Source organism: Ascidiella aspersa, chromosome 6 (genome assembly GCF_963924565.1).
Source record: "Ascidiella aspersa chromosome 6, kaAscAspe10.2, whole genome shotgun sequence".
NCBI classification, from domain to species: Eukaryota; Metazoa; Chordata; class Ascidiacea; order Phlebobranchia; family Ascidiidae; genus Ascidiella; species Ascidiella aspersa.
The window spans coordinates 17,402,969-17,417,082 of record NC_139452.1 but is presented as its reverse complement, the minus strand read 5'-3'; the positions used below and the strand labels follow the sequence as shown (position 1 = coordinate 17,417,082).

General features: G+C 42.0%; 2 protein-coding genes and 1 pseudogene across 2 annotated transcripts; all 3 read right to left on the bottom strand.

The window, feature by feature from the left end:
* Window positions 1-3,262: 3,262 nt before the first annotated feature.
* Window positions 3,263-5,022, bottom strand: LOC146140546 (uncharacterized). Its single transcript, XM_083392649.1, has 2 exons — window positions 4,540-5,022; window positions 3,263-3,319 (listed from the first exon to the last, which is right to left on the bottom strand). Exons 1-2 carry the CDS (start codon window positions 5,020-5,022, stop codon window positions 3,263-3,265), a joined length of 540 nt encoding a protein of 179 aa, XP_083248775.1.
* Window positions 5,023-5,545: 523 nt separating this feature from the next.
* On the bottom strand, window positions 5,546-6,250 carry LOC146140545 (uncharacterized). Its single transcript, XM_083392648.1, has one exon. It carries the CDS (start codon window positions 6,248-6,250, stop codon window positions 5,546-5,548), a length of 705 nt encoding a protein of 234 aa, XP_083248774.1.
* A 2,651-nt stretch (window positions 6,251-8,901) lies between these two features.
* On the bottom strand, window positions 8,902-11,809 carry LOC146140544 (uncharacterized; annotated as a pseudogene).
* Window positions 11,810-14,114: the final 2,305 nt, after the last annotated feature.

The following is a 14,114-nucleotide window of genomic DNA, read 5'->3' as shown; positions in this document are numbered from 1 at the left end:
GATTCGAGCGAAATGAACATGAACAAGGCAATGAGTCACACGAGTTGTAGACTTTGGCAACACGTTCAACAACAAGACGTTTTCTTCTGTCGATAAGTCAACGATCGACAGGCGTTTTGTTGTTGTTTCTTTGTCTCGCTCATGTCCTATCGTCATACATGGTGAAAAACATGAAACTGTGAAGACAAAAGAAAGGAGGGGCAGTTATTTGTTCGAAATTAAATTCTATTGATTTTTAACATTGAGCAACATCACCTTAAAATTTGCATATTTTTGTAGTTTGCACAATTCGTTCAATGTAAGTTTAAAAATAACGACGCATCACAAGAAAATACGCTTTGAAGTTGCTGCTTTTTCACTATTGCTTTCAACAAAAGGCAGGAAATGGGGTGTTCCTAAAGTTGTGATTTGAAAGCTAATGTTTCGCAGGTGGATAAATCATTACGCTTTTTGATATGAGGTATTTAAACTCGTGTGTAAACGCGGCTGCGTGATCAGAGAAAAACAGACAAAAATCCTAAACGTACCAAATGTTTAAAAGAATTCGGAAATTTAACACGAAATTATTTCGTGCACAACAAAATTAAGTCGTGATTCACAAGTTTAATGCGTTGATTTCAAATTATTGAGCTCCAAGCACAAAAATTAAGGGCTGATCAAGGGGGCATCAGGCAATGCTTCTCTACTTGAATGAACTACCGGTTCATTTCTTGTCTGTTTTAATAGAAAAAAATTAGCGCTTTGTGAGAACTTTATTCAAGTTATGCTATGTTCCTGCTTCTGTGTTGCACAAATCTGATCACCTCAAAAGCTGAAGGCATACTATGGTATGTTGCTCTGTGTGAATCACACCCTTGGCAAACATTTTTATTAAATTGGAAATGTTTTATTTAAATTGGATTTTCCCGGCCTATTTAATAGTTACCCCAAAAACAGAATCTTACTATAAAAACATGTTTGCTGTTCGTTGTTCATACACATTTTTTAGATTAAAAACTTATCGGTATACATCACAATAATTCAACAATGCTAGGTCGGCCATAATACATAAAGGGCCTGGGTTTTGACCACACTGTTCTAGAATAACGAACTACAAGGTAATTAAACACACATCGCCGCATTCTAGCAAGTAAATGACAGCAATGGTTTAAACAGAACAAATATTCTTTGGAATTTTTTGCGTTACTAAAATTCAGTCATTTTGGTTATGCCTGGAAAGTCTGAAGAATATTAACATTTTAGAATAGCTAGATAATTTACTTACATTTAAGCAATGCTCCATACAGTGTCATATTATACCAAGTTAAAATCTAGTTTAATTCTTTAGATCAGCGATTCTGGACATGTGGAATGCAAGTAGTGTTAGGTGGGTTGTGCACTCTACTAAGCCATATAAGCCATGTAAAAATTCAAAAAGGTGTGGTTAGGACTAAAATTAAAAACAAAAAATGCAAAGGCCAATGAAAGACTCTTGGGCGCTCTTGCACTATTGTACGTGAAAAATTATGCAAAAAAAATAATTATAATACCGCATATTGTTTGGGTTAGGGTGCGGGTTAGCGTTTGGGTGAGGGCGAGTCAAGTAATATTATGTTTATTATTATTAATAACTTGACCCACCCTCAACCAAACGCTAACCCGCACCCTAACCCAAACAATATGCGTTGTGGTATGCGGCATTTGGAGAAAAAAATTTTTTATTAATTTTTACGTACAATAGTGAAAGAGCGCCGACTCTTGTAACTTACCAACAGTTGTTTTTCGGCAGCATCTACTTTGATTGGTAAATCAACCGCGGCAAAACGTAATCCACCAGATTAAAAATTAATAGTTAAAACTAACACGATATTAATAACATTATACCTTAAATTTGTTGTCGTTAAAGTCGTTTTTTGAACATAGCTTATCCCGTTTACCGCCACTCACTTTTTCAACGTTCGAAAAGTTCGAAAATACGTCATAGCAAATCACATGGCGTGACAAAACTTTACATTTTTGTATCTTAAAGGAGCAACATATGATGTTTTTTTTAAAAGAAAAAAAAACTACACTGCGATTTTTGGTGTGTTGATTTACCTTCACGGGCTTGCCGCTGTAGCATACAAACCTTAAACAGAATCTGGAAGACAATATTAGATCTTGCCGAAAATGTTAAAATGGTGTGGCGGACCGCACAGATTGGTCTTGAGGGCCGCATGTTTAACATCCCTGTTTTTCATTTATTATATAGATTTTTATTTGTTAAAGAAATTTCCCAATAACCTGTTGTTGGCGTTGTACCGTATGTAAAACGTTTTAAAAAGTTTGTGTTCGAAACGTTTAAACAACGCTTTTTCAACTCAAGGTGAACCCTTCTTTATTACCGGTAGGAAAACATGTTTTATAATTGTTTTAATAAAAGCGTTTTATATAGGTCGTTTTTAAACAAATATTAAACCGTTTTTAGTTCAATATGAAAATCTTTTTAACTGGTTTGAAAGTATGCGTTTTAAGGAATTATGGCGTGGAACGTTCAATAAACGTATTTTATGCAAAAATTAAAACGTTTTTCTATAATTCTGTAGCAACGTTTTTGAGTTGTTTTTAGTAAAACGTTTTAAAGAGTTGTGTTCGCAACGTTTAAAAAAACGTTTTTGAAACAGCATGTAAAAACCTTTTAATTTCCGTTAAGAAAATACGTTTTGGAGTGGTTTTCAACAAAAGGTTTTAAAAAGGTCGTTTTTTTAACGATTATTAAACCTTTTTATGACGCATTATAAAAACATATTTATTTAGGTTTAACATGTTCGTTTTTTAATGGTGTTTCAAAAAACGTTTTTTACAAACCGATTATAATACAACTTGTAGAGGTCTTCTTAACACCACACAATATTTCTAATTTTCTTGTATTTCTAAAAATGTGTCAAGACGTTTCTAAGACGTCAAATTTAAGTCGAAACCAGTTTTCCAGATGTACACCATAATAAAACGTTTTCTAGACAACGTGTTTAATGGGGTAAAACGGATGCTGTTTTTTCGGTCTTCATTGTACAGTGCTTCTAATTATGTCGTTCCTTCGTGCAATATATGCGTTTCCATCTTTTGCGAAAGAAAGTTCCTTATCATGCACCGTTATCAAGTTAATTCTTATAATTTTAAAATAATAAACGTAGTCAAAAACTAGGAAAGCATAAGAATTTATAGCGTCAATGAAGACTTTGCCAGGGCCATGAAATCTGCATAAACACTTGTATTGCAATTATCACCTACACAATAAATTATACTACCACCAGCGTTGTTTACCGCTACTAGAGCTTCCAGCAGATTTTCTTGAGTTGATCTGAATAAAGTTTTGCAACAGGGTTAATGCGTAATATATATCTAGGGCCACCAAAATGGCAGACAACTTCAATCACCAAAACATGTGTTGCAAAATGATGAAAATGAAGAAATTGTATAACCGAACGTCCTTTTGCATCAGACCATATCTATTTAAGGTGTTTATGATTGGGACCCAAGTTTCGTAACCCGAGAGTGTGAGTTACTAATCCTTCTATTTAAGGTGTCTATGAATACAACAGTTAAGACCCCAATTTTTGACACGAACTGGAAATGAGTGCAACCATTTAGTTGGCGCTAGTGTACCGAGATAAGAACAACACCAACGTCAGAATAAAAACATTTCGGAATAAGGCCAAAATAGGACTAATACTTAATGGATTAGTACCGTGTAGATCGGAATAGGTCCTAAATCCGTCGGAATAAGACCTAAAAGGTCAGAATCAGGCCTAAACAACAATTTAACTAACCCCAAACTCCACCCCAAGTACATCACTAACTCCCCTAATAATTTTAACACTAACCCATTATCTAACCCCACCGATTACCCACCAATTACCCCAAACAGGACCAAAAATCCGGTGCCAAAACAGCGGCGCCAAAACGGCCGATGGCAGACCGATGGCTTCCGATCTTCCCATGCCCTCTACCCACAGGTTCGGGAGTTATTTTGGCCATTTAGGTCTCTTCCGATAAATTTAGGACTTATTCCGATGAATTTGGGACTTATTCCGATGAATTTAGGCCATATTCCGATGAATTTGGGACTTATTCCGATGAATTTAGGCCTTATTCCGATGAATTTATGACTTATTCCGATAGGTTTATGCCTTATTTCGATGAATTCAGACCTTATTCCGTCAGATTTAGGTCTTATTTAAACGATTTTGATCTTACAGTATGCTACTGAACTTTACTGCGTATTTGGCTTTAATATGTCGTTGGTCTTAATACAATGGTTTTATAGATTTTTCTGCTTGGTATTTTTGCTTATAGTCTTATGGCTAAAGTCCTTGCGTACGTTTACAGAGGTGAAGTTATGGTAAAATTGTAAGAGCTGATTTACGAAAAAATTGTAAGAACTGAGGTTGTTTATTCGTAATAAATATTCTTTCATTGTGCCCCTCACCCACAAAAGCTTCAATAAAAGTGTATTTTACACCAATGATGAAGCAAGACTGCACGACCATTCTTAAACAAGCTACAAAGCAAAGCTTTTACTGATCGAGGGAGGTCCGCCATCGTCTGCTTTCCCAAGGAACCGTTTCGTCGTCGCCAGGAGACACACTTGCCCAGAACACGTCGTACCGCTACACCACCTTTAATGATCCAGTAGCGTTGTCTGAGGGACGACCACGTGTGCCCCATCCCAGCATGTCCGACTTCATCATGCTGTTGCATGATCACCAGGTCCGTTACTCGGTGGTTATATGGAAGGATGATTGGATGCTTCGCTCGTTTGAGTCTTCCTCCAACTCTCAAAATTCCGTCCACCAAAATTGGACTTAGCTTTCTCAGGGGCCCAGTCTTCCTTTGTAGGCAAACAGCTTTGACCTTTGTCTTAGATACCGCAGCGATTTCTTCGCCGAAACTGGTTTGCTGCACGTATTTCACTATTTCGAGCTCAGCAGCTCTGAGTTCGACAACAGTCAGGCGACCCGTCGCAGCTTGATATTTTGACGGGAACAGCTTTGACAGCAGCATTAACTTGTATCGAAGTAACCAGCCAGGAGCCCTTTTCAGGCGATTCCAGGAGGAGTATTTGGCGATTAGACGTTCAGTGGAAGACTCGTTGGCAATCAAACAGACCGTTTGATCCTCCTTCCTTTCATATAAAAACTGGAATGGCAACTGGGACAAGTCAGGTAGGGTGGCCCAGGTATCCTCGCTTTCCCAAAGGAACTTTGGACCAGTGAGCCATCGACTTGATTTCAGGTATTTTTTGACATTTAATCCACGTGATGCCTCGTCGGCCGGATTTACGTTCGTGTTTACGTGCCTCCATTGACTTGGACTAGAAACATCTTCAATTTTGGCCAGGCGATTGGCCACAAACACAGGAAATCGCTTCTTGCAGTTGCGAATGCTTTGCAAAACTGCCGTCGAATCCGTCCAGAATACCGATCGGCACTCGCCCAAATCCAATTCCCTTCTCACAAGTTTGTCCAATTTGACCGCGAGAAATTCTGTGTTTCGCACCTTGCCGAAAACGTGTGGCAGCACGCATCTAGGAAGAGTGACACCTTCCAGGCGCGGCAGTTGATCCAACCACCTCTTTTACATTTCGGTGTCTTCTTTGCACGTCGTCCCATCCAAGCTGTTTCCTGCATAGATCCCTCTGCATGATCTTTACCACCACAAGCACGGGAGCTGCAAAGCCAAGAGGGTCATATAACGAACTTACCACTGACAGGATTGCTCTTCGAGTGAACGCCTTCGGTTGCTTCACATCGACATTGAAACCGAACTCGTCGGAGCTAACGTTCCAACGGACTCTGAGGACTCTTTCGCACGAACCATCCAGGTTTAGCTCCTTTGCGGATTTCGCTCGTTCACTTTCATTGATGGACGCGAGTACTTGCCGGCTGTTACTTAGCCATTTCGTCAATCGAAAACCCTTCTTCTCGAGAAGTGTGCGGATGCTTTGGACCAGCAGAATAGCCTCCGCCTCTGTTGGCACGGACTTTAGACAGTCGTCGACATAAAAATTCTTCTTTACTGTTTCGACAATTTCTTTCGGAAATTCATTTCGCAGGTCCTCGGCGGCTTGCTTCAAGCAAAAAAAGTGTACTACCATCCTGTGAGCAGTAGGCTTCTTCGAAACGTCACCCCCCGACCACCATAAAAACCGAAGTGCGTCGCAATCTGTCGGTTTTATGCGTATCTGATGGAACATAGCCTCAACGTCCGCCACAAGAGCGACCCGTTCCATCCGGAATCTAGAAAGAACACCGACTAACGAGTTAGTTAGGTCTGGTCCTTGGAGTAGAGCTTCGGTCAGCGACTGTCCACGATACTTGGTGGCACAGTCGAATACCACACGTACTTTACCAGGCTTGATACGGAAGCCGTAATCGTTGGTCATAAAGCAACTTCCGAGGGGCTAGATCACAGATGTTATTAAACACATATGTTTGTGTGTGTCTTTCATTGATTGATACGGACTGATGATCCCCCAGTGTGAAGTTGCTTGTACTAACAAAATGTGCAAGTATTGGCGCATGGTTGTTTCTCGACTCGCTCCTCTCTGAGCCTGCATAGCTCAGTTGGTAGAGCGACGGTCCCGGCTTGACCGGAGGTCGTGAGTTCGAACCTCACTGCAGGCCAGTTGTTTTTCTGGCTTGCTCTGCTTGCATCATAGATCGACAGATTCGGCGAGTCTGCGATGGCTTTTCGGTGTACTATTGATACGGAAGCCGTAATCGTTGGTCATAAAGCAACTTCCGAGGGGCTAGATCACAGATGTTATTAAACACATATGTTTGTGTGTGTCTTTCATTGATTGATACGGACTGATGATCCCCCAGTGTGAAGTTGCTTGTACTAACAAAATGTGCAAGTATTGGCGCATGGTTGTTTCTCGACTCGCTCCTCTCTGAGCCTGCATAGCTCAGTTGGTAAAGCGACGGTCCCGGCTTGACCGGAGGTCGTGAGTTCGAACCTCACTGCAGGCCAGTTGTTTTTCTGGCTTGCTCTGCTTGCATCATAGATCGACAGATTCGGCGAGTCTGCGATGGCTTTTCGGTGTACTATTGATACGGAAGCCGTAATCGTTGGTCATAAAGCAACTTCCGAGGGGCTAGATCACAGATGTTATTAAACACATATGTTTGTGTGTGTCTTTCATTGATTGATACGGACTGATGATCCCCCAGTGTGAAGTTGCTTGTACTAACAAAATGTGCAAGTATTGGCGCATGGTTGTTTCTCGACTCGCTCCTCTCTGAGCCTGCATAGCTCAGTTGGTAGAGCGACGGTCCCGGCTTGACCGGAGGTCGTGAGTTCGAACCTCACTGCAGGCCAGTTGTTTTTCTGGCTTGCTCTGCTTGCATCATAGATCGACAGATTCGGCGAGTCTGCGATGGCTTTTCGGTGTACTATTGATACGGAAGCCGTAATCGTTGGTCATAAAGCAACTTCCGAGGGGCTAGATCACAGATGTTATTAAACACATATGTTTGTGTGTGTCTTTCATTGATTGATACGGACTGATGATCCCCCAGTGTGAAGTTGCTTGTACTAACAAAATGTGCAAGTATTGGCGCATGGTTGTTTCTCGACTCGCTCCTCTCTGAGCCTGCATAGCTCAGTTGGTAGAGCGACGGTCCCGGCTTGACCGGAGGTCGTGAGTTCGAACCTCACTGCAGGCCAGTTGTTTTTCTGGCTTGCTCTGCTTGCATCATAGATCGACAGATTCGGCGAGTCTGCGATGGCTTTTCGGTGTACTATTGATACGGAAGCCGTAATCGTTGGTCATAAAGCAACTTCCGAGGGGCTAGATCACAGATGTTATTAAACACATATGTTTGTGTGTGTCTTTCATTGATTGATACGGACTGATGATCCCCCAGTGTGAAGTTGCTTGTACTAACAAAATGTGCAAGTATTGGCGCATGGTTGTTTCTCGACTCGCTCCTCTCTGAGCCTGCATAGCTCAGTTGGTAGAGCGACGGTCCCGGCTTGACCGGAGGTCGTGAGTTCGAACCTCACTGCAGGCCAGTTGTTTTTCTGGCTTGCTCTGCTTGCATCATAGATCGACAGATTCGGCGAGTCTGCGATGGCTTTTCGGTGTACTATTGATACGGAAGCCGTAATCGTTGGTCATAAAGCAACTTCCGAGGGGCTAGATCACAGATGTTATTAAACACATATGTTTGTGTGTGTCTTTCATTGATTGATACGGACTGATGATCCCCCAGTGTGAAGTTGCTTGTACTAACAAAATGTGCAAGTATTGGCGCATGGTTGTTTCTCGACTCGCTCCTCTCTGAGCCTGCATAGCTCAGTTGGTAGAGCGACGGTCCCGGCTTGACCGGAGGTCGTGAGTTCGAACCTCACTGCAGGCCAGTTGTTTTTCTGGCTTGCTCTGCTTGCATCATAGATCGACAGATTCGGCGAGTCTGCGATGGCTTTTCGGTGTACTATTGATACGGAAGCCGTAATCGTTGGTCATAAAGCAACTTCCGAGGGGCTAGATCACAGATGTTATTAAACACATATGTTTGTGTGTGTCTTTCATTGATTGATACGGACTGATGATCCCCCAGTGTGAAGTTGCTTGTACTAACAAAATGTGCAAGTATTGGCGCATGGTTGTTTCTCGACTCGCTCCTCTCTGAGCCTGCATAGCTCAGTTGGTAGAGCGACGGTCCCGGCTTGACCGGAGGTCGTGAGTTCGAACCTCACTGCAGGCCAGTTGTTTTTCTGGCTTGCTCTGCTTGCATCATAGATCGACAGATTCGGCGAGTCTGCGATGGCTTTTCGGTGTACTATTGATACGGAAGCCGTAATCGTTGGTCATAAAGCAACTTCCGAGGGGCTAGATCACAGATGTTATTAAACACATATGTTTGTGTGTGTCTTTCATTTACCAGGCTTGTGTGGATTTGTAACAGGGTGATGCGGTAAGTACCACACCACGTCTTCATCGTGTTCCTCTTCAGGGATCGCCTCGACATAGCCTTTAGCTATGTAGCACTCAACGGTATCGGTGTAAGCGCGGCGCAACGGGTCGTCACGAACAAAGCGGCGTTCCAACGAGCTCAAACGATTAAGAGCCATGACACGGTTGTTACGCAACGGCTGTTCATTTGGGCGCCACGGCAACGGCAGCACATAATGTCCTTGTTCGAACTTTACTTCTCTCTTCATTTGATCCAAAACATAGCGATCCTCCCGTGACATCGGTATCTCGGTGCAGTTGGTGTCATGGAAGTCGGTCTTCCAGAGTCGTTCCAACTTCTCTTGCAGCAAGTCGTCAGCCACATGAGTGAAGTTAACAGAGAACGAATCACTAGATTGTGTTCCGATAGGTCCTGCCCATCCCAGCGGAACCTTGAACGCAATGGGTTGCTTCGGTTTGCCCTTCCGTACGTCTTCCACGATAAAGGCCTCTGGAACATCCAGTCCAATAAGCAATAGAGCTTCACTGCAGTCAACAAGTGGGAATGACAGATCCTTGATGTGTGGCAGTCTGTCCAACTCTGCCCTTCTTGGAAATCTGTTAGCCGTGATTGGCAGACAGTCAACAGCAAACACTTCGGGAAGTTCCACCGTCGTAGCACCGTCAAGCGAGGCTATGGACAAGCTCACCCTTTTACCGTCTCTCCGGCGGCTGTCTCCGTTTACCGTCTTAATCGTCACACTGCTAGGCTCTCCTTGTAATCCGAGCTTATCCGTCAGCTTCTTGTCACACAAAGTGACACCAGAGCCAGTATCCAAAAGGGCATATGTGTTCATAGCTTTGCCATTGACACTGACCCGCACCGCAACCATCATCAAATTTACGGCCTGGCGACCAGATGAAGCATGACATTCTTCTTCTCTCGCCGACACGACCGAGCATACTGTACGTTTTGTACGTTCCAGAGCTGGACCTTTAGTAGGGGGCAGGTCCTCTTCTCCCTTCTCCGGAGGGTGCAGCAGGTCGTGATGAGCTCCGTTACAGTCCTTCACGGAACATGCCCTTGGGCTATAACACTTAACAACGAAATCTCCGTATCGAAAGCAGTTGTCGCACAACCTGCTGCGTCGGACAACGTGCACGCGGTCACTGTACGACCGGGCCTTGAATTATCCGCACTCTGTAAGGCTATGATTTCCTGAGCAGCAGGGGCACAGTCGGTTCGTTGGAAGCTTGGAGGATCCATCGCGAACCTGAGCTACAGGCTTTCCCTCCGTCACAAAAGCGTGACTTGAGGCCCTTACATTATTACCTTTACCTTTGACTTTCTTGGCTTCGCTCCGATGCTCGTCCAGCATTCGACTAAACAAGGAGTTCGCGATTCGGTCTTCAGTTTCCACAAAGTCAACGAGATGCTGGAACAGAGGCTCACGACCAGTTTTCCTGACAATCTTGTCAACGCGACGCTTCCAAGCTTCCTACATATTGAACGGGAGACGGCTTGCAACAGCAATTAGTGTAGGATAGTTGTTCATCTCCAAGTGCTGATCAATGTCCGAAAGAGTGAGTAAACAGTCGCGCAGCGATTGCGCTAATTCGCTTAATCCAGCGACATCGTTCGAACGTAACTCCGGTCCGTCAACTACACACCTTACACATGCATGCGCAATAATATACGGCTTGCCGTATTGGTCATATAGCAGTTGTCTTGCTTGTCGATAACCATTGTCCCTCAGTCTGTAGCAATATTCAATCAACCTTCGGGCCTTGCCCTCACAGTGCTGGACCAAATACGATAATTTGGCACCTTCGTCATCGACCTTGTCGTCGATGCGAGAATCAAAATTGCGAATAAATCTCCAATAGTCCATTGGGTTACCATCGAATATAATTACTTCAGGCTTTGGTCTGTTTATATGCTTCACTAGCGAGGCGAGTTCGCTATCATGCATGGTTTGTGGCTTGACCGTTCTATTTGTACAAACAGGTAAAACTTTCGGGTTTTCTGATGTAAGGTTAAGGTAATCTCGATCGTCAAAGGAGGGCCCTGCGTTAGGGATATTACGCGACGGGGGTCAGATAAAGCTACACAGTCAACCACACCGTTGATCCGAGGGGCTTCTCCTGGACGTGACAGGCGGTGACGTAAACATGACGCGACGCTGCTCCTCGAGCGGCTGCTCTCGTAATGACGTAGGCGTTCCTTCAGAACCTTCCTTTACCGTCACATACTCTGTGTTTCCTGACACCTCGTCCCAGACTTTCTCCTCTACCTCAGCTGCCTGTAGTTGATGTTGTAGTTCTAACATCTCCATCGCGTCCTTTCGTCGCCTTTGTTGGCGTTTTGCTTCTTCAGCGCGGCGCTGTTCTTCTTCTTCTTCTTCGTGTTGCTGCTCCAGTTCTTGTCGTTGCGCAGTTTGTTGAATCGCAAGACGCGCAAGTCGTGTTGTCGCTTTAACCCGGACTCTACTAATAGTAGAACTAGAGCGCACGACCGCAAACTGATTCGTTTTACTTTAGAACCCCGCTTTGGGTTTCATCGGGGGCTTCAGGGCTGGCTGTCTGCCAAGGTAAAGCATCATTCGGCTGCAAGCTAATGCGACGAACCCAAGTAGAAACTCGGTTGTCAAATTCATTTTTATTTTCCTTTACACTTGCTAAATCATCTGAAAGTTGAGGATAGGGTTTGTAGGCCTTTACCGTGTCCGCAAAGAGCTGCTCTAGAGTAACCAACACAACCTCAAGAGCGTCCTTGTTGCGGCTATCCTTCATTAAGCACTCTGCGATGAGGTATTGAGTACTTAGTCGTTGTCGACAGTCGGCGACCACATCAGGAATGTTCAGTTTGGACAGTTTTGAATTGTCCATAGTAAGGTGTTGGATTTCTTTCAACCAGGAATATTTATTGGGATTTAGCCAGAGCTAAACCTTTTCGACCAATATTTGAAACTTTATATAACGTTCGTTATATGCGCCCCGGTTTATGCGCAGAACGCTATATGAGGCTAAATTTTGTAGCGAAACGCGTCTCCTATTTCAGCCTCTTAAACAACCACACACAATTTGAATTTGAAACTTGTTGTTGAACTGAAGAATCAAAAAAGTTGGCACAATACAGGAAGGAGACGGTTTCTATACAAAGGCAATGTGTCAGAAAAACAATTAACTCGTGGTACAATTTCAAATATTATGCTCACCAACTATTTGGGGAACCGGGAGAATGTGAAGCAAACAGCATCCATAGTTGCCATTTTTTTCTCACAGTAATCATCTAGATTTACCAAAAAAATAATCTAAAAACATCTAGATTTTTATGGAGAAATCTAAAAAATAATCTAAAAATGATTTTTGAAAATATTTAATACTTTTGGACAAAAAATCAACATTAAAAGCTTAATCAACGCCTGAGGCGTTGGCTTAATGCCGTATAAAGTTGCATAAAGGGACTAGCTTGATGCTTTAGATTTAAGATTTCTGCTTTATAAAACATTCTACTGAACATGACGAGTTACTGAAATTTCGATTTTATATCTCATCATTTTTTTTTTAATTTGCAAAAAAAAAACTTTTGAAATTACTGAAATATTTATCGTCAATAGCGAATCTGTCACTAATTTAGATTATACAATATTTTTTTATAATAATCTAAAAAAACATCTAACATCTAGATTGTATAATCCTACATCTAAATTCAAACCAAAACATCTAAATCTAGATTAAAATAATCTAGAATGGCAACTATGACAGCATCAGTACATAACATTTCAAACGCCTAAATAAAACAAGCAATTTAACAAACAATGCTTCATTATGACGTCACACGCATAAACATAAACTTACCAAGAGTTAAGGCAAATGCAGTCGACAAAGAGCAAATTTACACTTTTTTAAAGTTCACAAGCGATTTTTTTGGGGGTACCGGGTGCATATTTTTTTATCTCAATGGTCTTGTTTTCCGCGTATTTCTAAAAAAATGTTAGTTTACAATTCGTTTACCATGCATTCAGTATATATTAACACTAACTATATATAAAACCAATTCCTAATTTTGTTTTTAACTTATTTTAGCTTCTTTGAAAGAAGTATATAATTAAACCAATAGACCATCGCTTCTCAACCGGGGCGCCGCGGCGCACTGGTGCGCCGTGGAAGGCTACCAGGTGCGCCGCGAGCAAAACGAAGAAAAATAAATATGTTTAAAATATATATATATATTTTACTTTCCCATTAAGCTTAGCTCATTGATTTCACAGTACTTCCTAGTAGAAAACGTAATGAGACCTACAAAGTAGCATTATCTTAATTAACTAATCTATATTACCATAGTATTAAGACCACCGACATAATAACGCCAAATTCGCAGTAATCACGACAGAATAAGATCTAAAATAGTCTAGATAAGGCCTAAACCTGTCAAAGTAAGTCCTAAATTAATCTAAATAAGACTTAAATAGACAAAATAACGCTGAGACTGTAGGGAATCGGTATGGGATGTTTGGGGCCACTTGTCTGGCATTGGCCGTTTGTTGTCGCCATTTGGGCGCCGCTATTTTGGCACTTGATTTTTTGCCCCTGTTTTGGCTTCAATTGGATTAGGGTTGAAATTATCAGGGAAGTTAGTGATAGTTATGGGTGGGGTTTGGGGTTAGATAAAAGGTGGTATAGGCCTTATTTTTGCCATTTAGGTCTGATTCTGATTTCGTCATTATTACGACTATTTGGTATTAGTCCTATTTACGCCTTATTCCTAACTGTATTTTGTTCCGAAGTTGATGTTGTTCCAATTTTGGTCTCAAGGCTGGAGATCCTTTAAAGATTTGCAATTCTAAAGCCTATATAATGATAATTGACAACAATTTAAAGCAAATGCCGGTACACCTCAAAAATTTCGCGCTCGCTTCGCTCGCAAGGTGCGCCGCCAGGTTTTCATATGTCTCTATGTGCGCCCTCAAGTAAAAAAAGGTTGAGAAACACTGCAATAGACGAAGGCTTTGTGCCACACAACCATTCAAAGTCATATATTTCAGTCAGGCGTCTCTTCCAAATTATGCTAAATTAACTTCCAGTATATTATACTAGATTAACTTCCAGTAAAAGTCAGTTTTAACATCAGAACTCGCTTCTATATGAAGAAAATTAAACAATAAAATGTAAATCTGCATCATGTTTATAT